At 38.7% G+C, this 27,069-nt stretch overlaps 1 protein-coding gene across 1 annotated transcript in view; it reads right to left on the bottom strand.

Annotated features, from left to right (window-relative positions):
• The window catches only part of GNA12 (guanine nucleotide binding protein (G protein) alpha 12), a 164,812-nt gene that overhangs the window by 40,106 nt on the left and 97,637 nt on the right, over window positions 1-27,069 (bottom strand). Inside the window, exon 2 of the mRNA XM_008566751.1 lies at window positions 16,208-16,423. Within this exon, the coding sequence (XP_008564973.1) occupies window positions 16,208-16,423 (216 nt within the window). The remainder of the gene's footprint in view (window positions 1-16,207; window positions 16,424-27,069) is intronic.

Here is a 27,069-nt window from a genome sequence, read left to right as displayed (position 1 = left end):
AAGAGAAGCTGAGGGTAGAGGAATGAATAAATAGGTTAATAATGAGGAAAATTCAATAGTACATTAACACCTAAAAGGAGGTTTCAGAGCAAGAGATAATATTGTCTCCTAATTCAATTATACCAGGTGCCTGAAAGGGTGAAGGTGTGTATTTGGAAACAGGGTTGAAAACCAAATATATATTTTACAATGTCACAACACTGTTATGGACTGAATGTTTGTGTCCTCCCAAATTTTCTGTGTTGAAGCCCTAATCCCCAGTGGGATGGCATTAGGAGATGGAGCATTTGGGAGGTAAATAGGGTTAGATGAGGTCATGAGAGTGGGCCCCCATGATAGGATTAGTGCTCTTATAAGAAGAGGAAGAGATCTCTCCACCATGTGAAGACAGAGAGAAAGCGGCAGTCTGCAAGTCAGGGAGAGAGCCCTCACCGAGAACCCACTCTGCCAGCAGCTTTCTCTTGCACTTCCTAGCCTTCAGAACTGTGGGAAATAAATGTTTGTTGTTCAAGTCACCCAGGCTGTGGTATTACAGAAAATATGATGAAGATACTTCTATTGTGGAATCTGCCCACTCAGATCTGAAAGCCTTAACAACTTAATTTTTCAAACTCTGAACTCACAAGCAAGGAAACAAAAAAAAATTTTTTTTCCCTTTTTTTTTGTCTTTTTTTGTGTCCAGCAACGGATCGCAACCCTCAGTGTTGCGCCCGGACCGGACCGGGACCGGCAACGGGATCGCAATCCCCGGTGTTGCTCCCACACCTCGCTCAGCCAGTGAGCGGGAACTGGTCTGTATGTGGGATCCGAACCCTTGGCGGGAGCGCCACCGCGCTCCCAAGCGGCGCACTGTAGCAGTGCGCCACCGGGCCGGCCCGGAAATAAAAAAATTTGATAATAACTTTTGAGGTGTTCCTCGTGATCCTAGGAAAGATGTTTTCTAATTTCGGAAGATGAGGGCCCCTTCTAATCTCTTGATTTACTTAATGGTAAATCACAACTGCATTCACATTCACAAGGAATCCCTCAGAGGAAGTGCTCACACACAAACTAAGCTATGCCACCTTAACCTGAACTTTTCCAAAGACTCACTGGGATATGCTTGTTCAACTGTTAATACTGCTCTGCTAGAAAGATTTAGTGACAAGAGATTCAAAAAAGCAAAAAAGTATATTTCACCACAATAAAAAAAAGGAAGAAAGAAAAAAGTCATAACAAATTAATAAATCAACTGTTTCATTTGGCTTAAATGCAAAATTCTCAGAAAAGCGTTCCTAAGAACAGCCAGAATAGGGCAGCTCTTGCTTTTCTACGTGACTCTGTCATTAGAGTAACGCAGCTTTTCAGAGTCTGATAACCACTTACGGATTTTATCAACCCTCAGTGTCCTCCTCCCTTCTCATTTCCTTTGAGAATTTAATCTTTCATTAGAAACCCACCCAAGTTGAAATCTAATTTCCTCCACGACACTCTGACCATCAGTTCCGCACTTACACGGAGTTGGAACTAAATTCTAATGATATCTGCACACACTGGATAATACAGGCACCTGTTTCGGGCATTCAAACCCTGGCTCTTAGTGAGACGAAAGTTAGGGAATCTTCTTCCTATAGCTCATAACCCAGTGTTGAGCACAAAAATTCTAAATCATCGAGCCAGTTTAGTAAACAAATACTATGTGCCAAGCATGGTGCTAGATGTTTTCACATCTCCCAGAATCAATGTAAGAGTATTACTGCCCTCTTTGACAGCTAAGGAACTGAAATAAATGGTGAGAGAGAGTCCTGGGCTCTTGCCATTCACTGGACTTCATTCAGTACTTGCTGAAGTTGGTTACATTTGTTGAACTCTGAAAAAAAGGAGGTGGGGAATGTGGTTGATACTACCATCCTTTGAAACTTTCAGATTAATAGTGTATTATAGTTAACCAAAATTACTTAAACCATAAGCTTTCTTTCAGAAATAATGCATAAGATTTATCAAATTGTTTTTTGTGAAAGTTTACTTTTATAATTCATTCTAAAAATGCTTTCGTGGTCTTTTCTGATTATAAGAATAATACATGTTTCAACAACAATTAGTAGTAAGGTTGGTAATCTTATTTCTTCTCTCACTCAGTTTTCTACTGGGGATAAATTCCTCATTCATTGACTCATAAGAGCGCTTTCATGTAGCCTGCAGTTGTTTTACACACTCTCTTAACATATAAAAACATCTTTTTTATATGTTGAAATTCTTCCCCCTAATTTGTTATTTGCCTCTTAATTTTCTTTATGCTGCCTTTTGCCAGACAAAAGTTAAAAATGTTTAGGGCTGGCCCGGTGGCGCACTGGATAGTGCGCCGCTTGGGAAGCGCGGCGGCGCTCCCGCCCGAGGGTTCGGATCCCACATACAGACCGGTTCCCGCTCACTTCCGGTACGGGGGCAACACTGAGGGTTGCGATCCGTTGCCGGACACGGAAAAAAGACAAAAGACAAAAAAAAAAAAAAAAGTTAAAAATGTTTATGTAATCAAATCCATAATTATTTTCCTTTAGGGTTTCTGGCCCTGTTATCATGTAAAAGATTTCATTACTAATTCGACTATACAAATATCACATTTCCACCCTGGGCCACTATGTCATGGGCTTACAAACTCTCCAGAGGTAAAGCTTTATAGCAACGTTTTCCATAAGGATCTAGGTTAAAATACATAACACTTCTTCTTTTTTTTTTTTTTTCCCCCTAAAGGGGTAGATTTCTAGAGGTTTATAAATATATAATACTATTCATGATTAATGAAATGAAGGGGAAAGGCCAAAATCATAAGCAGGAACACACAAGTTTCTCACCAGTACATGATCCAAGAATAGCAAATACCTCAGCTTCCTGCTTCTGTGTCCTCAGGCAAGAGCCACCCCAGAGGAAAACTAAGCGTCCCACTCCCTTCAGAGCTGGGATCCGGACCCAATTAAACTGCATAGGCTACTATAAGTTCCCGCACTCAAATCTTGGCCATTCATTAGCTCTGTCATGTCAGGCAAATTCCATCAACTCTCAGGCCTCAAATAGTAAACAGTTTCAATATCAAACAGGAGGATTTGGTTAAAGAACTCAAAGTCTTCTGACTTTAACAGTAAGTTTTAAGAAAGCTGAGATTTTCCACTATGAATCACACTGAAAGTTAATTTAGTTTGAAAGGTTAAAAACTGTCATACACATACAAAGTACCAAACAAAACTAAGAGAGTAATTTCTGATATTTTGGTATCTCAAATATAACTCCATTTTCTCCAGAAATTATTACTAATTTCTGACATTTCTCACCTATCGTATAAGATAAAAACAATGTATACTTGTATATGTATATGTGTGTGTATATTATATCTGTGTGTGTTTATATGTATATATATATTTCTTTTTTCTTTTTTGATAAACTGTGGTACCTGCATACCATGGAATACTACTCAGAAATAAAAAGCTGTACATATTATTGACACGTGCAATGACTTGAATAGATCTCAAGGGCATTACAATGAGTGACAAATGTCAACCTCAAAGGTCACATACTGTATGACTCCACTTATATAATATTCCCCTAAAGACAAAATCTTAGCGATGAAGAACAGATTAGTGTTTGCCAGGGGTAAGGGATGGTGATGGGGAAGTGGGTGTGGCTAGAGAGCAGCAGCACCAGGGAGATCCTGGTGATGGGACAGTTCTGCATCTCAACTGGGACAGTGGTTATATGAATCCACACGTGTAATAAAATGACAGAGAACTACACATACGTATTGTACCAATGTCAGTCTCCTGGTTTTCATACTATACTGTTGTCATGTAAGATGTAACCGTTGGGGAAGACTGGGTAAAGGATACGAGGGACTATCTTTACAACTTTCTGTGAATCTATAATTATTACAAAATAAGAAGTTAAAAAAAGAAACTTGTTCCCAACAGAAAAAAGGAAAGGATGTCAATAGCCAATTCACAAAATAATAAATATAAATGGCAAATAAGCATATGAAAAGAACCAATAATCACAGAAACTTTTACTTACCAAGCTGGCAAAAACTTGAGAAGAATAAAACTACATGGCTGAGGGTATGGGAAAAAATCCTTTCATATACTGTATAAGTGGGTATAGCTCGTAGGGGTATAAACTGGCACAATTTGCTGACTTTAATTTCCACCAATTAAACCCTAATTAAAAACTAATTGAACACTTTAGAACTCAACTACTTCCCCGACCAGCACAGAATGGGGCTGGTGCTTTACCTGAGACATCTCTGAGCTGCCATAACCTTTCCCTCCTCCATTCAAGATCTTTCCTCTGAGCATTCCTAACCCAGGATGCCCATCTCAACACCTGAAGGAAATGAAGGGTAATCAGACTTCACAGGGAGACTGGCGACTTATGATCTAAAACAAGTCTTCTGGCAGAGAACAAGGCCCTAGGGAAGTCAGACACTAGACACATTCACCAGTGCCACACTCAGCACAGGGTTTAGTTCCACAAGCTTTGCATGCTTGGGGCAGCAGGTTCCAGACACAGAGGAAGCCTGGGAGCGGCTCATAAAGACAAAAAACAGACTATATCAAGTGTCCTAAATTAAGAAAAAGTACTGGGGCTCAATTTCTACCACCAGGGCTGATGCACAGGGAACCCTTTAACTGGATGAGCAGTTAGACTAGATGGCCTCTAAATTCCTCTCTAGTTCTAAGGTGTCCAGAACCTGAAGGTTTCATCGCCTCCATTATCTGTCATCTAGATTATTGCAGAAGCCTCCAAATAGGTCTATTTTTATCATAAGTATGGCGACCAAAGCAATGCTATTAAATCTAAATCAAGCAGCTGTCCAGTTAGCTCAGTTGGTTAGAGCACGGTGCTAGAACACCAAGGTTAAGGGTTTGGGTCCTCATACCAGCCAGCCGCCAAAAAAAACCCAACAAAAAATGTAAATCAAACCGTATTAGGCCTCTGCCCAAAGCCCAGGTCCTTCCAGCGGCCCTCACAAGCCCTCTACAATGTGGTTCCGCCTGCACCATGAACCTGTCACCTCTCTCACCCCATCTGCTCCCTCAGCTCCATCTCACATTGGCGTTCTTGTTGCACTCAGGATCACAGAGCCTGCTCACACCTTTACACTTGTTAGTCTCCAAGCTAGGACACTTTTTCCCTTCCCTTGACACCCACCTCTCTCTGAGCTCTCAGCGAAAAGACCACTCTAGGAAGCTCCTTTAGTTAGGGCCCCCAGCCAAAACACAGAGGCTTAAGATGAGCTGGGAGTGCCTCTGCCACACTCTATACGCCACTTGTGGGTGCATGTTGACCGCTCAGTCATGAAACTGGTCAGCCATCAGAAAGCGGGAGAGAGGCTAGGGGTGAACAAGTCCAGTCAGTTCAAGAGCAAGACTCAGAATTTAGTCCTAAGGCTACTCGCAACCATGGAGAAAGCAGAAAATGTAGATTTGAGGCCATATCCTCAACTCTGCTACCATGAAAGAAGAGAAAGCAACTGTGGGAGAGAACCGGAGAACAAAGACTCTGCTGAAGAAATGCCCTTGGCCACCCTATGTATCTATCCAGCCTCCCCTCTCCTCATACTCTCTACCCCAGTTCCCTGCTTTACTTTTCTCTAATACATATAACACCACTCCCTTATGTGCGCATACATACACACACACTCATGTGTGCACACACACATACATATACCCCTATCTATTAATTTATTGTCTATCTCTTCTTATTAGAAAGTCAGCTCCATATGAGCAAGGTCTTTATTTACTAGTATTTCCCCAGCACTTATAAGTAGATACACAGTGACTGCTCCATAAATATTTGCTGAATAAATGAATTGCATAAAATTGAAATAGACACACAAGACTGAAAGCACACTTGTGATTTATCTCCATTAGCCCACATAATACTTCAAAGACTATTGTGTTATGTGCTATTGTAAGTTCCCCCTTACTCAGCAAAGGAGAGTTAGAATAACTTATCAAAGCCTAACTTTGTCATCCCTAGCTTGGGCTCCTCACAAAGCACTGACCTTCTTAGCATCAGATTAGAGGCAGAAAAGGTCCCAGAGGGGCTCTGGTGGAGGCTGCTGGATGCCTCATCTCATACCATTTTGCCTCTCATCCTTAGTGACAATTTGTCAGCTAAGAACCTACATGTGGCAGCCTCCCTTTCATGTGTGGCTATGTGACTAGGTTCCAGTTGATGAGATTTATGAGGAAGTGTTCGATGGTACTTCTAGGAAGTCACCCTAAAAGGAAGAAAGTGAACTCATTTTCCCCCTCCTCCTCCTTCTGTCTGGAACAATGTCTGAGGACCAAGCCTGAGAACAGGAGCCATGCAACAGGTCATTGGAAAAGGTTTGCACATAGACTTACCATATCATCCCTGGACTGGCTATCTGAATTTTTTTCATATGAGAGAGAAAAAAAATTTACCACATTTAAGTATCACTGCTAATTTGGGTTTTCCATGACATGCAACCAAACTCAATTGTAACAGTCAGACATCCAGGAATTCTTGCCATTTGCTACAAATAGGAGGAGACCAATACAGTTTCAAAGTAGAAAAATTCTTTGAAATGTCTCAAATTGTACAAGAAACATCAGAGGGTAAAGGCACCGTCCTCATCTGTACTTCCTGGGGGTTTTCCCTTCTTCCTCTAGTCTTTTATTTTTAAAAATCAAGTCTATGGAATATCTTAATAACAGAGAAAAGAGGAAAGAATAAGGAAAAGGCAATGAATTACACCTGCAAAAGGATTACAACTAATCCTGGGTGGGCTTAGGTAAAACTCAGGTGGGCAAAGAAACGACTAGACTAGTAACAGCCTGCAGGGACACAGTGAAAAACACTTCAGTGTTGTCCCCAAACAACCCAGAAACATAACTTGTCATTTGACAGGCATTGCTGCTACTTCAGGTCTTATTACTAATAAACCAGCTACAATGAAACTGTTCCTTGAGTATCTGACAGTCACCACAAAATAATTATATAGTAGATCTCTTTCCCAGAGGACATGTATTCACAGAAAATGCACAAAACAGCACTGTTCAGTATAAGTCACTTAGTTTAAAACATGGACTCAGGGAAAAAATCACAAAAAAATTATTATAGCTATCAATCACCACCTCTTCTATTTAGTCCAGCCCTCTAGTGTCTCAAAAGCTTACTAAGAAAGCTCAGGGAAAGTATTTTGAAAGTCAATTAAAATAATATCAGCAAAAGCACAGGCAAGTTTCCAAAGGAACGTTAACCAGTGGTGTCAAGTCATTTCGATAAGTGATTGGTTTGTTCTTTTCTAAAAAGATATAACTATCACACAGCATAAACTGACAGTTGTTTCAGGAATGCAAAAGAGAAGTTTGGGCACCACTTTATCCCAGAGCTTTACCAAAAAATCATTCCAAGCCTGAGAACTTGTAAACCATGTTTCTATGGCCCTTGGCCCTTAAAAGCACAACATGTCAGGGATAAGGCCAGGCTAACAACACAAATAGTGGATGTGTGTGCTAATGCAATTAACTTGGAGAAATTCTGAGGTGCCAGACATCAGAAAAACCAAGCACAAGGGCTGGCCCATGGCTCACTCAGGAGAGGGCGGTGCTGATAACACCAAGGCCACGGGTTCGGATCCTATATAGGGATGGCTGGTTTGCTCACTGGCTGAGTGTGGTGCTGACAACACAAAGTCAAGGGTTAAGATCCCCTTACCGGTCATCTTCTTAAAAAAAAAAAAGGAGAAAAACTAAGCACAACACATGCGGATTTTAGAACAGGAGCAAGGCCAGTGATTTCAGTGATTCTTTTTATTCTCAGCATGCTACTCACTAAGCCACAGGGTAATTTTCCTCTTAAAATTTCACACTCATTTGGTTTTAAGGCAGCAGCATCCACACACACAACCACTATGGATAACTTTCCTCTTGCTTTTCCTCTACATCTAAAATTCATCCTATACATCCAGTCTTTTCTGGTAATCTCTAGTAAGGTTACAAAGATTTGATTCTTTTAAACATGACTGAAAAAAAATCTCTTTAATAAGCACATCACTTGATTTCCAGAAATCAAGAAATGTGCTATCAACATAAACTGACTGTAATATTGATTTGAACAACATATGTCAATGTTGAACCCCCAAAATACGTGGAATATACCAATATTTATAAAGCAAATGTATTCCACAGGGCCTCCAAAGCCCTGCAGTTTCAGGTTTAGCCTAACTTCTGAAAGTTACATATAGAGATGTTAACCTTGCAAAAGACAGGAAACTCCTCAGGCTAGGGTCTCTGATGTGGCACAGCAAGGTTGCTCGCTCAAGGACAGATGAGTTACTGATTGATATGTAAAGATACCGGGAAATTACTATAGGGGAAAACAGTGTTTGCTAAGATCAAGCTTTTGTTGGTGGATTGACTTAACCTTTTACAAATTGCATTATGGAATGTCACCTTGCTTGTTTCATTGAATGTTACCAGCCTTTACTGTTAAACTATAATTGGCCATAACCCCACCTATGTATTTCCTGTAACTTCCTGGTCTGGAGAATAAATGTGGGGCGAGAACCCCAGTTTGTGGTTAATTTCCCAAAAAGAAGGAATGCCTCTCTCTTGAGGGTTCTGGGAGATTAACCCCTTCAGGGTCTCTCACTGCTAGGAAGAGATGTAATCCTTTTGTGGCTCTGCACAGAGGAAGAAAGGTGACAAATCTGTGTGAGGCAAAGCAACAAAAATATAATAAAAATAAAATAAAAAAACAAAACATGAATTGATTCCTCCAAACTGAGTTTCAATCTCTTTCTTTTTTTATTGAAACAGAATTGATTATACATATTTATGGGGTACAGAGCTGACTATCAATACTTGTGTATGATATGTGATGATCAAATCAGGATAACTGGCATACTCATCATTACAAAACATACTCACACTTTGTGTCCATTAACAATTTCTCAATAAGCCCCCTTTCCCCACTTCTAATAACCACAGTTCAGTTCTCTCCTTCTGAAAGACCAATATGTTATTGTGATTATTGTTTATTTTTTAGCTCCCATTTATGAGTGAGGACATGTGGTATTTCTCTTTCTGTGCCTGGCTTATTTCATTTAACATAATTTTTTCTAAGCTTTCTCTTTCTGTGCCTGGCTTATTTCATTTAACATAATTTTTTCTAAGCTCATCCATATTGCTGTGAATGGCAGAATTTCATTCTTTTGTATGGCTGAGTAGTATTCCATCATGTATATATACCAGATTTTCATTATCCAGTCATCTGTTGATGGACATTTAGGTTGGTTCCATAGCTTGGCTATTGTAAACAGAGTTGCAATGAACATGGGAGTGCAGGTATGCCTTCAACAAGATAATTTCCATTCCTTTGGGTATATACCCACTAGTGGGATTGCTGGATCATACAGTAGTTCTATTTGTAGTTTTCTGAGGAACCTCCATACTGTTTTCCATAATCACTATACTAATTTACAGTTCCACCAACAGTGTAGAAGGGTTCTCCTTTCTCTGCATCCTCATCGGCATTTGTTATTCTGTTTTTTTGATAAAAGCCAATCTAACTGGGGTGAGATGATATCTCAGTGTGGTTTTGATTTGCTTTTCTCTGATGATTAGTGATGTTGAGCATTTTTCATATACCTGTTGATCATGTGTATGTCCTCCTTTGAGAAATGTCTGTTCAGCTCTTTTGCCCATTTTTAATTGGATTACTTGTTTTTTTACTGTTAGGTTGTTTGGGTTCCTTGTATATTCTGGATATTAATCCCTTGTCAGATGTACAGTTTGCAAATATTTTCTCCCATTTTGTAGGTTGTCTTTTCACTCTGTTGACTGTTTCCTTTGCTATGCAGAAGCTTTTTAGTTTGATATAATCCCATTTGCTTATTTTTTCTCTTGTTGCCTGTGCTTTTCAGGTCTTATTCATAAAGTTTTTGCTCAGTCCTACATCCTGAAGTGCTCTCCCTATGTTTTCTTCTAGGAGTTTTACAGTTTCAGGTCTTATATTTAAATATTTAATCATTTTGTGTTGATTTTGGCATATGGCGAGAAGTCCAGGTCTAGTTTCAATTTTCTACACATGGATATCCAGTTTTCCCAGCACCATTTATTGAAGAGGCTGTCCTTTCTCCAGTGTATGTTCTTGGTGCCTTTGTTGAAGAGCAGTTGGCTGTAAATACAAGGGTTGATTTCTGGGTTCTCTATTCTGTTCCATTGGTCTGTGTGTCTGTTTTTATGCCAGTGCCATGCTGTTTTGGTTACTACAGCTTTGTAGTATAATTTGAAGTCAACTAGTGTAATGCCTCTGGCTTTATTTTTTTTGCTTAGGATTTCTTTGGCTATTTGGGGTGTTTTATCTAACTCAAAGACTAAAGAGTGAAAACATTTTCAAGAAAGCACAATGCTCTTCCACTTTGAAGTAAGAATTGAAATGATGTATATAATGATTCACAATTTGTACTGTCCAATTATGAGCTGAACATTTGCTTGTTTCAGATGTTGGGGAGACTACACAAATAGATATGCCATACATGTAGAAAGGCTGAACTCTTTTCTTTTCCTCTGATACCTCTTGCTTCACACTTCATGGATGTTAAGAAATTTACTGAACAGTTCAAACTGCACATAAAGCTCTTGCCTTGTCCTCCATCCCCCAGGCTTTGTCAGTTCTGAGCTAATAAAGTCCCTTTATTGGTCAAGCCAGTTTGAGGTGGGATTTCTGCAGGGCTAGCACCTGCTGCTCTCACTGCTGCCCTCTGGCTAAGTGAACTTCTGTAGCTGTCTGGGGCTTTCCCAGTCCCCCACCTCTACCACCTCACTACCACTGTCCCCTGGTTCATCCCTACCTACCTTTAGAAAAATCTCCTCCAAAACCTCTCCCCTAACCTCCTCCTGCCAAGTAGAATTATCTATTTTTTCCCTTTATGCCTAATTAGCCTATATATTCCTCAATTATGTTTCTTATCACATCTTATTGTGATTATTTGCTTGGATGTCTGTTTGTTTTATCAGCTTTTTGAGAAATGGGACTTAACCTCAACACAGTGCCTGGCACACAGAAAGGACTCACTGAAAGAACACCCACCACATGGCACAGCAGGTGAATTATGATATACAAATTCATTGTCACTCTCACTTTAGAGTTATACACAAAAGAAAACTGATAAACCCATGTTGTACCACTCTAATTAACTAGATTCCCCAAATAAAAGGTGTAATAGAAAGCAGACAATCCACAGCAATATCATCCATTTGCTATATTATAAGCACATTAGTTAATGATAATTTGCATGCTATATTTAAAAAGTTCTACCCAGCGATGACTACCGAGCCACTGCAGGAAGCACCCTGGGCTCTCCTGAGCTGGGATGGTGGGGGGCCTTGGGTCTCAGCTGTGTCCCCTGACACCCATAACCAGCCCGGTGACGACCACTGAGCCACTGCAGGAAGTGCCTCAGGCTCTCCCAAGCCGGGGCAGTGGGGGGCCTTGGCTATGCCCCCTCCGACACCCACAACCAGCCCAATGATGACCACTGAGCGGCAGCAAGAAGGGCTCCAGGTTCCCGAGCTAGGGTAATGGGGGGTGAGGGAATCTGCCACACCCCCGTGACATCTGCACCCAGCCTGACAATGATCAAGCCACTGCTGGAAGCTCCCTGGTTTCCCCTGTGGGAATGAGGAGGGTGCCATAGGCCTCAATCCCGTCCCCCCACCTTCCTCCTTCTTCCATCCCATTTCCTCCCATTTTCCCCTCTCACTCTCCCTCCCAACAGCTCTGCAACAATATCATAGAATGTAAAAAAATATTAATTAAAAATAAATAAATAAAATGTTTAAATTCACTTTTATTAAAGAGGGCATATAAGAAAACACATTTATATTAGTTATAAGAAAACCTTTCTGTTATGTGTCTTCCTATGTCTTAACTGTGTTTTAAAAGATAAGGTCTAAAGTGTCAAGGTCATCTTCCTTTCTTTTTTATTGAGCTACAGAAGTGATATCAAACCCTGTGTGTAAACGGCCGTGGAGACCAGTGAACATGCAGTGACAAGGGATTAGTTAGGAAGAAGGCAAGGCTGTCTCCTCTTTGGAAAGGGAAGATCGCTGCCCCCTGCTGCAGCTCCCAAAAGTCCACCCTACTCCCCTCAGGGGAGAAAGGGCCGTCACAGGGTAATCACCAGACGCAGACTTTTTTTCCTCCTCTTTTTGTTTCTGTGACAGGAATGGCAAGCACAACCAAGATGGCAGAGGAGGAAAAGCCGAACACCTGGCTGACAGCAATTCTCAAAGCAGCTGGGTGTCTCCACTGTAAGACTTTGAAAGGCTGTTAAGAGTTCTGTCAGCTGGGGAGGCGGGGAAAAAGGCAAAAAACAAGTTGCTGAAACATTGCCCTGGAAAGGTTTTTGACACTAAGAAAAAGATTCAAAGAGAAGAGAAATAAGGGCCTACTGAAGTGGTGGGGGGTGGGGGAATCCTGATAACAGTGAATTAAGATAACTATGCTTTTAAAATTTTGCTGTAATTGTTATCTTGACAGCGATGGCTATTAAGGGCCTACTATCTAGCTATTTTAATAAGATGCTCTATAAATTTTTTTGAAAAAGAAAAATACAGAAATGTACAAAGTATAGGAATGACAAACACCCATATACCCACTACCCAATAAACTAGAATTTAACACTGTCATGTTTGCTTTTGGTTACTGCAATCTTTAAAAACACAATTGACTTGAACAGTGTATTTTTCAGGTAGCCATATCCTCAAAAAGTCTAGCTGTTTGAAATACAAGCTCAGAACAAAGGGATGACTACTGACTCACTTCATGACAACCTTACCCTAATCATATGCCATGTCTATGTCTAGATTAAAAGCTCTCAGGGGACAGGCTCATTTTTGGTCTTATTCACTGCTGAATCCCAGCATACAGCATGCTGTATAGCACCTAGTAGGTCCTAGAATGAATGAATGGATGAACACAGGGAGAAATAGGCAGAATGAACTTTCAGGTCCATGTTTCTCACAGTGATTACCAAGATGCGGCCTCAGGCAAGCCATAACCTCTCTGGGCTTACTTCCATGTCTGTAACAATACAAAGATTTGACTTGCTAAGCTAGGAGGTCCCATCCAGCTCTAAAACACTGTATCCAATGGAATAAGGCAAATGACAAAAGTCTGACACCACCACCCCACCACACTGATATCCTAGACAGAATACTTTTTGCACATTATTTGTAAATAATTGGTTCTGGATGTTTATATTTTCTCCTTTGGTAAAACCTCAATTAACAGTAGCAATTTCCTTTCAAGTTCTGAATAGACTAGAATCTTCTTTACCAGACCATGTGAGTTTATGGTGAAAAGGACTTAGACCCCAATTCGACACTTAGGTAAGGTATTAACTTGCACTCCCCAGTTGTTCCTTATATTCCTGACTTTCAGAAGATTAAAATTTCCTTTCCATGGCAACTGCATTTTCCACTTCTTTTGATTGTTTCACCTTAATTGTTAAAGTTAACTTGAGAAAGAATGTGCAAACGAAAAAAGGGTTAATAAAAATGTCTTCCTTAAGATCCCCTGATGGACACTGAAGGACACTGAAAGTAGTTGGCAAAAGCTTGAAGAGAAACAGGATAATTCCATAATCTCAAAGTATCTCCCCAAGATATGTATCAATAACATAAGGAAAAATAGTAATTTGCTGGCAAACGCTGCCTTAACCAAGTGACCAAGGCTCCCATCACCAGTAGTGGGACATATTGATATCATGCACCTCCTGATGTGATGCTCCGAGCAAGGGACAACATCACTTCTGTGGTATTTTTGCCAAACAAAAAGTAACACCTTATTCTAATCATGAGAAAACACCAGAAACCCAAACAGGGACATTCTACAAAATAACTGGCCAGTGCTCTTGAAGTATCAAGGTCATACAAGACAAGGTAAGACTGAGAAGCTGTCACAGATTAGCGGACACTAGAGGGACATGATAACTAAACACAATGGAGAATCCTGGCACACAAAAATGACATTAGAGAAAAAACATCAAATTTAAATAAGGTCTATAGTTTAATCAATACTATTGTGCCAATGTTAATTTTCTGATTTTGATAATTATACTATGGCTGTATAAGATGTTAACATTAGGGGAAATTGGGTGAACAGTATATGAAAACTGAACATATAGAAGACTATATACAGGACCTCTCAGATGAATGAGAAAAATAAAAATAACTCAATAGAAAAAAAATGGCAAAGACATGAATAGGCATTTCCCAGAACAGAAAACACGTATAGCCAATAAACATAATAAGGGATATTTCAATTAAACCATAATGAGACACGATCAAAGTTTTTTAAGTGTGATAACACTAAATATTGGCATGGATGAGGAACAACAGGAACAACTTCTTTCCAACAGCTGGTATAACCACTTTGGAAAAGAATTTGGCTATTTGAAGACATATATGCCCTATGAACCAGCAATTCAATTCCAAGGTATAAATCCTGGAGAAACCCTTAAATGCATGCATCTGAAGACAAAAACTAAAAATCACAGCAGTTTGTTTGTAATAGTAAAATATGGAAAATAATTCAAAAGTACACCGATGAGAGAAGGGGTGAATCTCAGTGTAATCACACAATGGAATATCAGACACCAGTGAAAAAAAAAGAACCACAGCTACTCGCATCACATGAATACATTTCAACATGCTGAGTGAAAAAGTTAAGTCACAGAAGAATACATACAATAAGAAGCCATTTATATGAAGTTTAAAAACCAGTAAAACTCAAGCCTATATTGTTTACAAATAAATATATATTATAACAAAACCATGAAGAAAGTCAAGGGACTAATGACTCACAACCTGGGATTCTAGGTACTGAGGGATGCAAAAGTCAGTAGTATTTCTGGATACTCTGGGTGTGCATTAATATCAGCTGCGCATATCTATTCTGGTTATAGGAGAAATTATATCCTTTTCTTTGTATACAGTTAATGTTAGGAAAAAATCAAGAGCAAACAGGCAAAACACCCCAAATTTTTTGGTTATAGACTAATATCCTAAATGAGTCTAAATGACTAAAATGACTAGCCTTGTTAAAACCTTCAGACCTTGGCTCCACCATTCTGCCACGTGAGACCACTGTCACCACCACCAAGACCCTCACCAGATGTGTTCCCTGGACTTTGGACTTCTCAGCCTCCTAAAGTGCCTGCCAGCCCAGGACCCGAGAGAAACTGAGAGGACCCGAAGGTCGGCAGTGGACAGAGAGGTGCCCTAGAGGGGACCAGAGGGCCACAGAGGCACCTTGAAGAGACAGTAAAGTTAAGAGACCTCAATTTTGCACCTGCTGAGCAGAGAGGCCTGGAGGAGTGAGAAGCAGAGTTGAGCCTTCTACAATCTCCACCTTTCAAAGAACTGAAAGACCCCTAGGTCACTGTCAACACCATCAGAGGGACTTTGGACTTCCCAGCCTCAGAAACTATATCAAGACTTCAGAAGGAAGTTTGATTTCAGGTGTCGCCGCCGCTGGGGATGGAGCCCAGGGAGGAAGAACAAGAAACACAAGAAGAGGAACATTTGATGGAAGAAAAGAAAAACCTTCAGACCTTAAGGGCTGGTCAGTTAGCTCAGTTGGTTAGAGCACAGTGTTTAACACCAAGGTCAAGGAACTGGATCCCTATACTGACCAGCTGCTAAAAAAAACAAACAAAAAAGCAAAAACAAAAAAACCCTGAAACTTTCAGACCTTAAAATGAAAGGAACAAATCTAACGGGAATGACTTGGCAGGGGTCAAATTAGCTTCCAAGGCACTGATCTAAAAACATTCATGATTTGCCCATCTTCATACATCACAAGCTGGAAAGTTGTTTTAAGGGGGCATTAACTTCCCATTGTGAATAAGACCCTTCTCAAAAAATTTGAGTTCCTTGAGTTGCACCCATCTTTAATATTTTAAGAATCCTTCTTATTTCAAGAACAAACACATTTATCTAGCCTGAGTGAATCTTGCTCCCTCTTGACCATTTAGATAGTTTAACTTGCCTCTTTCATGTGTTTCTGTTGTTAAATATTGGGACTTAAGGCAATTTATAGCTTGCCTGTACTTTCATGCAGTTTTTAAGGAAATTCAACCAAAGGTCAAAAACAGTCACGTAAAACACAATCATGTAGCCCAGAAAAAGGGCTCACTCACCAGCTGAAACTCGCTCCTCCGGCTGAAAGCTTCCCTGATGCCAGAATCCCTCCAGATTGCGCTCAGAGCGGGGACATACAGCTGAAATGTAGCAGGCTCCACAGGCAGCCCTGCTTTGTTTTCAAAGGCCATCAAGAACATCCCATGCTTTTCATTTTCGGAATACTGCCAAGGAATACCAAGCTTGTCTCGTGCATCGACAAGAACCCTGGAGCCCTAGGGAAAAAAAGAAATAAAAGAGGATTTAATTGTGCTCCAAAGACTAAATACTAAATCATAATAGGGAACCTCAATATGGACACCAACTGTCATAAAACAGAAAACTCACAAGCTATCAAATTTGCAACCAGAATCTGTCTATTCTGTCATGGCATCAATGTCTTAATTACTAGGAACATAACCTTACCTAGACAGGTGTGTACATATGTATCACACCAATAGGTTTGCCTTTTGCTATCACTCATTTAAAAAGCTACTGGAAAGGAGACAACTGAATGAGGGGAAGAAGTGGCAGCAAATTCAGCAAATTTCACCAGAAAATAAAAGGCATCAGTAAAACAGACAATGTTTTAAAAACAATAATTACTACTGTTAGTACTACTGCTATCATTATCACTGAAATCTGGCAGCTCCTCAACACAAGGAGGATACAATTGCTTGTTCCAACTTAAAATGGGTGGGGAAACATACAAATACAGGCAGTCAAGAGTCATGAGACAGGAAAAGACTAAAATACGACACAAGCGGAATGGCCTGCCCACTGACGCAGGAGCCAGGGGATCATGTTCTAGATTTAACACCAGATTAAATCTAGATTGTGATAATGAGAAGCTATTTTTCATTCTTTTGCTTATTTTCTCACTGTTAAAAATAAAGTTAGTATTTTCTGCCTTTTTCTTACCTCACAAACAGGGTCAAGGGGATGGAGAAACAGCCTAAACTAAAATAGTATTAGGGAAAGCATCCAGCCTGTGGAAAATACTCTGTGTCTCAGTGAAAACTGCCTCACTGTGCAGTAAGTAGGTCTATTTCATCATTCTTAGATTACACTTCAAAATGAGCAAGACAGTAACTACAAAAGTTTCTGAGTTCCTCTGAGGGGAGGCACTCAATGCTTTCTTGTGTGATCAATGCTGGGGTGAGTGCAGAGGAGCAGAGGGCCCCAAGAAGGCAGTAAAGTGCATGTCCTTCCATCTGGAAGAGCCTTCCCACATCAGAGCAGACTGAGAGCAACACCCTGCCCTCCAGTACAGAGAACACCAGGGCCATCACTGCCCACTTGGTATTTACCTTTTCCCCATTTAAAGTGTACAACTCAATGGTTTTTAGTTGGCACTTATCCAAAAAAGTTTCACTTCTGACACCTGGAGCAGAGTAGATGAATTCATTCTGCCTTCTTCATATCTCTACTGCGGCATCAGTTTGGTGCCTATAACTTCTGCGTCTGCCTTGAACCACTGAGTTGAATGTAATGATAATCAAAAGGAGTAGCTACAATCTCTCATCCAGACCTAGCTGCCCAGGACTGTCTGGTTAGGGATATCGCTATGAGCTCCCTCCTCAGGGCCTCCCTCATCTATCTGCCCTCACTGACCATGTCCAGTTCTATCAAACCACAAACATTTGTTCAATGCTTACTCAGGGAAAGGCACCAAGTCAGGCACTGTGGGGAAAACAAACTGTTTGAGAAGCAGTTTCTGATCTCTAGAAACTCAGAATCTGACTAGAGAGACAAACATATGGATAAAAAAAAAAGTAGCACTGATTCATGACATAACTCTAAGAACTTCTCTTTGTCTTCCTGACAAAGAACACTGACAAAAAACATACAGTTAACATCATAAATAATGGTGAAAGACTGAATGCTTTCCCTCTAAGACTAGGAACAAGACAAGGATGTCCACTTTTACCACTGCTACTCAACATGGTACTGAAAGTGTTTGCCCTTGTGATGAGGCAAGGAAAAGAAACAATCAGACAGAAAAGAATAAAACTAAACCTATTAGCAGATGAAATGATAGTCTACGTAGAAAGTCCCAAGGAAGCTACCAAAAAACTAGAATAAATAAATGAATTCAGCAAAGTCATAGTATATAAAATCACACATGTCAATTGTCTTACTATATGCTAGCAATGAACATGCAGAAACTGAAATTAAAAATGCAACACTATTAACAATCACTGAAAAGATGAAATAAGCATAAATCTAAAAATGAAGTAAGTATAAATTTCTAAAAAATGAAATAAGTATAAAATATGTATAGGACTTATATGCCGAAAATTACAAAATGTTGATGAAGGAAACCAAAGAAGGCTTGTGATCCCGTCGCCGGTCCCCGGTCCGGTGCGGGGGCAACACTGAGGGTTGCGATCCGTTGCTGGACACGGAAAAAAGACAAAAAAATAAAAATAAAAAAAATAAAAAATAAAAAATAAAAAAATAAAAAAAAAATAAAAATGAAGTAAGTATAAATTTCTAAAAAATGAAATAAGTATAAAATATGTATAGGACTTATATGCCGAAAATTACAAAATGTTGATGAAGGAAACCAAAGAAGATCTAATAAATGAAGAGATATACCATGTTCATGGATTGGAAAATTCAAGATAGTAATAATATCAATTCTCCCTAAATGGATAAACAGGTTTAACACAATTTCTATAAAATCCCAGCAAGATCTCTTATGAATGTAGATATAATTATTATAAACTGTATATGGAAAAGCACTAGCTAAAGAAAATTTGAAAAAGAAAAATTAAGTGGAAGGAATACTCCATATAGACTTACACATAGCTACAGCAATCAAGACTGTATGGTATTGGCACATACAGCCAACTGGTTTTTATAAAGATGCAAAAGCAATTACATAGAGGAAAAATAGCCTTTTCAGCAAATGGTGGTGGGGTAATTATACATCCATAGGCAAAGAAATTAAAAAAAAAAAAGAAGAAGAACCTTGGCCTAAACCTCACAGCTTATATAAAATTAACTCAGAATGTAAAACTGTAACACAAGAGAATATTTTCAGGACCTAAGACTTGGTGAAAGTTCTTAGACATGAACTCAAGTGCATAATTCATTAAAAAAAAAAAAGAAAAAAGAAAAATCAATACACTGAACTTTTTCAAAACTAAAACCTTTTTCTCTGCAAAAGACTCTATAAGAGGCTGAAAAGACAAGTTATGAACTGGGAAAAAAATATTTGCCAACCACAACCTGACAAAGAACTCATATTTAGAATATATAAAGAACACTTGAAACTCAACAGTTAACAAAGCAAACAATCCAGTTAGAAAATAGGAAAAAGATATGAAGAGATATTTCCCTGAATAACACATACGGATAGCAAATAGGTGAAAAAATGTTCAAGATCACTAGACATTAGGGAAAAGCAGACCAAGACCTCAATGAGATATCACTACACACCTACTAAAACAGCTAAAATAAAAACAGTGACAACATCAAGTGGTGATGAGGATGCAAAGAAACTGGATTTCTCATACACTGCTGGTAGGAAAGTAAAATGATATACCCACTCTAGAAAATATTGGCAGTTTCTTTAAAAACTAAACATACACTTATCATACAACCTAGTAATCTCACTCCCAAGCATGGGTATATCCCAGAAAAATGAAAACCAATGTCTACAGAAAAACCTGTACGGGAATGTTCATAGCAGTTTTATTCATAATAGCTAAAAACTGGAAACAAACTGTGGTACATCCATACCATGGAATATTCCTGAGCAATAAAAAGGAATCAACTATTTACATGCAAAGACCTGGATGGATCTCAAAGACTTATGCAAAAAGAAAAAAGTCAAGCTCAAAAGGTCATGTACTATGTGATTCCTTTGATATAACATTCTCAAAGTGGCAAAATTATAGAGATGGACAAACAGATTAGTGGTTGCCAGGGATTAGTGAAGGGGAGGAAAAGGGTGTGTGTGTGACTAGAAAGGGGCAGCATGAAGAGATCTTTGTGGCCTTGATTGTGCTGGAGTTACACAAAACTACACAGGTAATAAGAGGGCGTAGAACCATACACACGTTGTACCGGTGTCAATTTCCTGGCTTTGATATTGTACTGTAATTATGTAAGTCATAACTATTGGGGAAAACTGGGTGATACCTCTCTGTACTAACTTTGCCACTTCCTGTGAACCTATAATTATTTCAAAATAAAAAGTTTTTCAAAAGTTAACTAGCAATCATGGCAATATATGTTCCAACTATGTGGTGTGGAAAGGGAAGGTTATTAAAGGCCAAAGGAAAAGAAATTAGTAGAAGGTGAGGCTTGGAAAAATCCTAACTGGAGATGGGTCTCAAACAGATTTCTGAAGTGTGGGTTAATTTAAACAAGCAGCAACAGTAGATTAGAATCTATTCATAGGGAAAATGTGATTTAGATAAATCCTCCACTTTCCTTCCACTCTGTTCTCCACCTCTGATTCCTGCCATCTCCCTGCTTTTTTTGACTACACTACACCAAACTCCTGGCTTCCCAAAAGAACAAATCCAAAAAGGTTCAAAAATCCATGGAAACAAAGATTATTACTATTTTCAACATTATGCACAACAAAAATATCTCCGTATGTGGAAGGTAGCTTAGACTTTTGTGGTGAGGTCCCTGGCAAAGGGTCTCAGCCTCTTCGTACAAATCAGAAGAAGGCTCCCCACTGTCCAGGCAGATGTAGTCCCAAGCCTGCAAAAGGATCCTGACAGGATTTCATCCTCAACCTGCCCTCCTAGTCAAGTGACCAACCCATGTTCCATTCCTGATGGCCCTCCTTAAACAACTCGGATGTAGCAAATCGGGTCTGAGCCACAAGATATCTTTTCAGGTACTATTTTTATACATTAAAAAGTTTGGCTTCACAAAGAGGGAGACCTCACTTATGAGTGAAATCAAATCTATCATCCCTGGGAGTTTAATTTTTATATATCAGAGAGTAAGGCATGGGACCAAAATGAACTTAGAAGCCTGAATTCAGGTCATTTACGAAGACTGTTTTCAACACTGCACAAACCAGACCATCCCCAATTATTGAGGTCAACATAGGTTTAACTCACACACACACACACACACACACACACACACACACACACACACACACACACACACAAAACTGGCCAATCCAACAGCAGTCTGTATTTCCACTGCACAATGCCACCCGAGCAAGCTGGAACTACACCCAATCACGAAGAAAAGACTCCCTATTTCTCTTTTTCAAAATCCAAGGAAGTTGACAAAACTGCTGACAAACTTTGAATTACAGCACTTAACTACAGTCCATTTTCTATACTGTTTTCACTTCATTTGGAGGAAAAAGGCATCAAGAAAAAAAGATGTCTCTCTTGCCCTTTGAAATTATTCTAGTTAAAAACTTCTCTCTGCCAACTTTGTTCTGAAAATCCAAAACTGAGTTCTAGGGAAATTTTTTACTTTGGGACAACTGCTTAAATTCCATATCTACTCTTTCCTTTTTAGAGAGCGATATAAGCTCTCTCTGTAGCTTAAGGTCTTTGGCAACATTGCATTTACTGTACTTTTGCAGAATTGGTAGTTATACAATTCACCATCAATATATAAAGTTGTTTATGTCTAACAGTAAAATACTAGTATAGGAAGCATACTATAATAATTAAACATCTTGCCTCTATCCTTTTCCAATAAAAGACCAATTTCCAAAAACACAAAAAAGAGCAAGAAAATCCTAAAACTCATATACACTTAAAAGAAAAAAAATAATAAGGCAGAAGATAATTTACTCAAGTCTCTAAAATGGCTACAAGAAAGTATTAATGTCTTCAATAACCACACTTTTATACAGCTACTCAAATGTATACGGTTCAGCTACTCAAATGTACACGGTTAAAGTCTCAGTTTGATAACTGCATCCCAACACAATGTAACACTTCAAACTGTTCAAGGAGCACATTTTTTAAGACAACGTACAAATCCAGCAATTTAAACTTCTAGTCAATGAATAGATTCCCTGGCTGCTGGGATACAGATTTGGGGGGTTTTTGGTTTTACTGGATGAAGACCAAAAACTGCAATTCATGTTATCTCATTTCAAAATAGATTTTTGTTAGTTTAGCCCCTAATCAAACCAAATCATTTTAGATTAGTCATTCCTTACTAAAATCTTCCCACAATAAATACAAAAGCTAAGACAGACATAAAATGCTAGTAGGAAGAATTAGCTTGTTCCACAGGATGAAACAGTTACATGAACAGTGTTAAGGTTTGGAATGTTAACTCAGACAACAGCGTGTGTACTTGGAAAGCTCTGTCTTTTAAAAACCCACTAGGCTGAGTTGTTTGCCTTTGGCCACCATCCAAATAAAAGAAATGCTGCCAGAAATATAAACAGGATACATTTCTTTAAGCTAATGAATCCAGCAAGCAAAGACAGCTCCTCCTAGTTTCTCTCTAAAACTTTAGTGTAGGATACCTCTAATTTAAAGGTCAGAGAAAAAGGGAGAAAGGGAAGCAGCCAGCAGACAAGCCAGTTGGTGAAGCTGCCTCTATTTTACAACAAAACTGGATGGCCTCCTAGTTCTGTTTCCCCGTCCCCACTATAACTCATGTTTGCTTCTTGGAACAAATGTATTGTTTTAATAGAACAGGCACATTATTTCCCTAGGAAAGCCATCTACATAGTTCTACCAGCAACTATGCCGAAGGCTGGTGTCTTACAAAGAAAAGCGCCAGGTAACAGGGAAAAATTCCAAGAGGTAGCAAACATGGCTCCTGCTCAAGAGAGCTTTCAAAACAACCACAGCAGCAGGACAGAGCACAGCTGATAAGCAACAAAAGCATCAGATATGGAGTCCAGAGATAAACACCATAATCGGAGAGAGGAGGAATGCTGAAGGACAGCCAGGAACGTCACTGTTGGTGAGAGTAGTAGTTTAAAGACAGGATGTGGCAAGCTAAGAAATTTGGAATTTATTCTGTAAGAAACAAGGGACGATCAAAGGTTTTGGAAAAGGAGCAGGACAAGGTCAGAGCTCTGCCTCCAGACCCCACAGTGGGTGGGACGGGCAGCAATGGAAGGCATGACTAAAGGAGACTCCAAATGCTCTCACCTGAGGAGCCCCTCAAAAGGACGATGAGATATAAAATCAAAAGAACTGAATTCACCCAACATGCAGAGCAGGGGAGGCAGCGAGAGACCAGTCTGTGCAAATGAAGGACACCAACCAGTTCTCCCATGTTAAGTCCAGATGAGGGGATGGCTTGAAAGGGTTGACATTTGGGTAAGTTTTTGACAAATTTAATTTAATGGGGCAACAGGAAATCCAAGCTAAATGTTCAGGAAATAGATGAAACTGTAGGAAAAACTCTGGGCTTAGAAAGTGCATAGGAGAAGCAAACTATCATCATTGGCTTTTCCCAGCTGCCTAGGAAAATGTTTTCCTGAAAGTCAAAAGAAAAAAAAAAGAGGAATTCAACATCAGTTCAGATTTCTTCAGATCTCCTAAATTGGAATGTGAAAACCCATGCTACATTTCAGAAAGCAAGAGTCAGCAGACTGGAGACTTTGAAATCACCTTCTGGAGACATATATAGAACAAATTTTTTCTATTCTATTCTCCCAGGTGTCAGGCTATACTTCTCGGAATCTTCTTTAACCAAACATTTCACTAAACTTTATAAACACAAACACTGGTACAAAGGGGAAGATAAAGCCTCCCTGTTAAGTACAGAAAATATTAAAGAAATTTGAGAATAAATAAATATTAAATATCATTCCAAGGGGGAAAAAGCCTGCAAACAAGGGTAGCATAGCTTAATGTGCTAATTCAGTGTTTTCAAAAATCAAGCCAGGACCCACATTAGAAAACAACTTAGTAGGCATTTTTAAAAAATGAAATAGAATATAATGGAAATATGAGGGTACTTTAAAAAGTTCATAGAAAGGTTGGTATTATCTTCCAATTCTATTTTTCCATGAACATCAATTTGAAGGACTGTATCTAAATAAATTGTAAACAGTAAAGGTAAGAGTTTCATATAATTTTTATTTTAGGTAAAACAGATATCCATATGGAGGGATATGTATATGTATTTATGTTTGTGTGATACATGCACACACACACTTGCACACTGGGTTGCAATGGTAATGTGTATTTTTTTCTGTGGATTGTAGTCTGACAGCCACTAGACAACACAGTTGTAACTGAGCCTGCTAGGAGGCTGGCCCTTTCTTGTGCCCCACCACTTCAAATCTAACAGAACTGTGCTGAGTGTCAGAAGTCCAAATAGTAGTGAGTTGGGTTTTATGAAGAACTGATTAACAGTGGAAAGAAGCTATGTGAAGAGGTGTGAGAAAAGTGCCCAATCTTTGTCCTTTGGGGGGCAGTGTTTTGATGAAATGCAATCTTGCCCTGTTTGTCAGGGCCATTTTGAATCGCAAGGTCTGAGAACCACAGAGCTATCACATGACGTTTTCTACCAGTACAGACACTGAAGAGGATATGCAGTGAATATTCACTTCAGAAAGACTGCCTTTTAACTTATCCAAACATGAAATGTGTCATTCACGGTGGTGGTTATACCCCCATGCAGTGTTCATTAGAACCTTCTCCCTGAATAACTGCCACTGCTTCCAACCTGATCAAGCTTGGGCCTTGGCATATTCTAGTAAATAAAAGCTCAGAAGTCACAAAAGTGACTGCAATTCCTTTCCACAAAGCCTGTAAATACTGACTGAGGTGTCAAATGAATGAGCATTTGCAGATATACATAAAATTCATGCTAGTCTCACAACCAAAATGCTGTTTCAGAGAAACTATAATATGCATCATTTGTTGTATTAAGTACTTGCCATGTGAATACTGTGTTAAGTGCTCAACATCCACTAGCTCATTTAATCTTTATAACTCTGTGAGGTGAACAGTATTATGCCCATTTTACAGATGAGAAAACTGAAGCTCAAAGTCACACAGCTATTAAGTGTGATTTAGTGATTCTAAATCTAGAGATGTTTAAACTATATTCTATACTGCTATGGGTATATTGGGGGAGATAAGGGGAGGTGGGAGGTGGAAGATGTCCTATCTGCTGCCTGCTTTTCACCCAGCTAACAGCAGGCACTGAGACTAGAACCAGATATGAGGTGACCTTTAAGGACCCAACATTTCTGATGTTTTCTAGAATGTTTTTTAAAAACAATAATTAAAATCTAGAAATATGGGCTGTAAACCTGGCTGAATTAAAAGAAATTTTGTGAGTTCAGATCATACTGAGTAATAATCTCCGAATAGTAAAAAACTTCACTCATACACACTATCTTAGCAGCACAGAATTAGAGCATCCTCTGGCTGCTCTGTCCTAGCCATATGTAGCTACTGAGTGGTGGAAATGTGGCCAGTCTGAATCGAGACGTATTATAAATATATATTAGATTTCAAAGACTTAATATAAAAAGTAAATGTAAACATCATTTTAAAAAGTATTGATCACATGTTGGAATAATAATATTTTTGATATAATGGGTTAAACAAAATACATTATTAAAATCAATTTTATGTGTTTCTTTTTACTTAATGTAGCTATCAGAAAATTTAAAGTGCACACATGGCTTGCTTTTGTGGCTCACATTCATTTCTACTGGACAGCACTGTTGTATGATAACACTTCTAAAAATGGAATTTGTCTCTTTCTGAACATAAAAATAATATATTTCTAGTGTAGAAAATAGAGAAAAATATAGAAATTCATAGAGAAGAAAATTAAATCCTCAAAAAATTTCTAGGTAGTGACCTAGAAATAACTGTTATTAACATCTGGGAATGTTTTTTTTGTTTTTTTTTTTGTTTTGGGTGGCTGGCCGGTATGGGGAACCGATCTGTCTCATTTTTTACAGAAATTCTCTTTGTGTGTACATGTAGACGTTTATAACCCTTTAAAAACATTTCTAGCAATATATCAATACTTTCTCATGTCATTAAATACTTCAAATTTCTAGATCTGTAATTGCTGCATAGTAGTCCAACATACAGACATGCTATAATTAAACTAATCCTTTGTTGCTGAATATCTAAATTATTTCCAATGTACAGAAAGTATAAATGACAATACAAACAACTCCTTGATACATATGTATTTTCACATATCTGACTATTTTCTTGTGATAAATTCCTAGAAATTAAATTACAGAACTGCTGGGTCAAAAGATATACACACATTTTTGAGGGTTTTGATAAATATTACTAAACTGCTCTCTAGAAAGATTGCAGTAATTTATACATTTATATTTAGTAACTTTTCATTTCCCTTTAATTTCCCCGAAACTGTTTATTTATTTCTGTGTTTGGTTATTTTTTGTGTTTTTTGGGTGGCGGGCCAGATGGGGATCTGAACCCTTGACCTTGGTGTTATAACACCGCGCTCTAATCAGCGTTTTTAAAAAATCTATTTGCTTCACTAAAATTGTCCTCCAATAACATTATTTAAGCAGTCACATCTTCAATCCACAGCTCAAAGAGAAATCGCATAATTAGCAATTGAAAATGAAGCAAATTTGGTTTATGTACACTAATAACCCAAAGTTAGAAAAAAATAGAAAATTAATAGACATCTGACTTCTATACTTCAAAGAAGCTTTTATATTCATTTTTCCTCTGTCCCATTAATAATAAGTCAATAATAAATAATAGATAATACATAAAATAAAAATGCTTAAATTTCACAAGTATGTTTTAATTTCTAAACTCTCTTGTTTCCAACTGAAGAACTAGGCTCAGTCAACAATTCCAATAAAATTTTTCATATCATTTTAGGACTTGGGCTACTTCTTAATGAAATCCTGCTTTCAGGCATGTCTTCTCTTCTATAGACTGGATGG

The sequence above is a fragment of the Galeopterus variegatus genome, unplaced genomic scaffold, assembly GCF_000696425.1.
Source record: "Galeopterus variegatus unplaced genomic scaffold, G_variegatus-3.0.2 Scaffold267, whole genome shotgun sequence".
NCBI lineage: Eukaryota > Metazoa > Chordata > Mammalia > Dermoptera > Cynocephalidae > Galeopterus > Galeopterus variegatus.
Note: the sequence above shows the minus strand (reverse complement) of the source record. Positions and strands in the feature narration are given on the sequence as shown.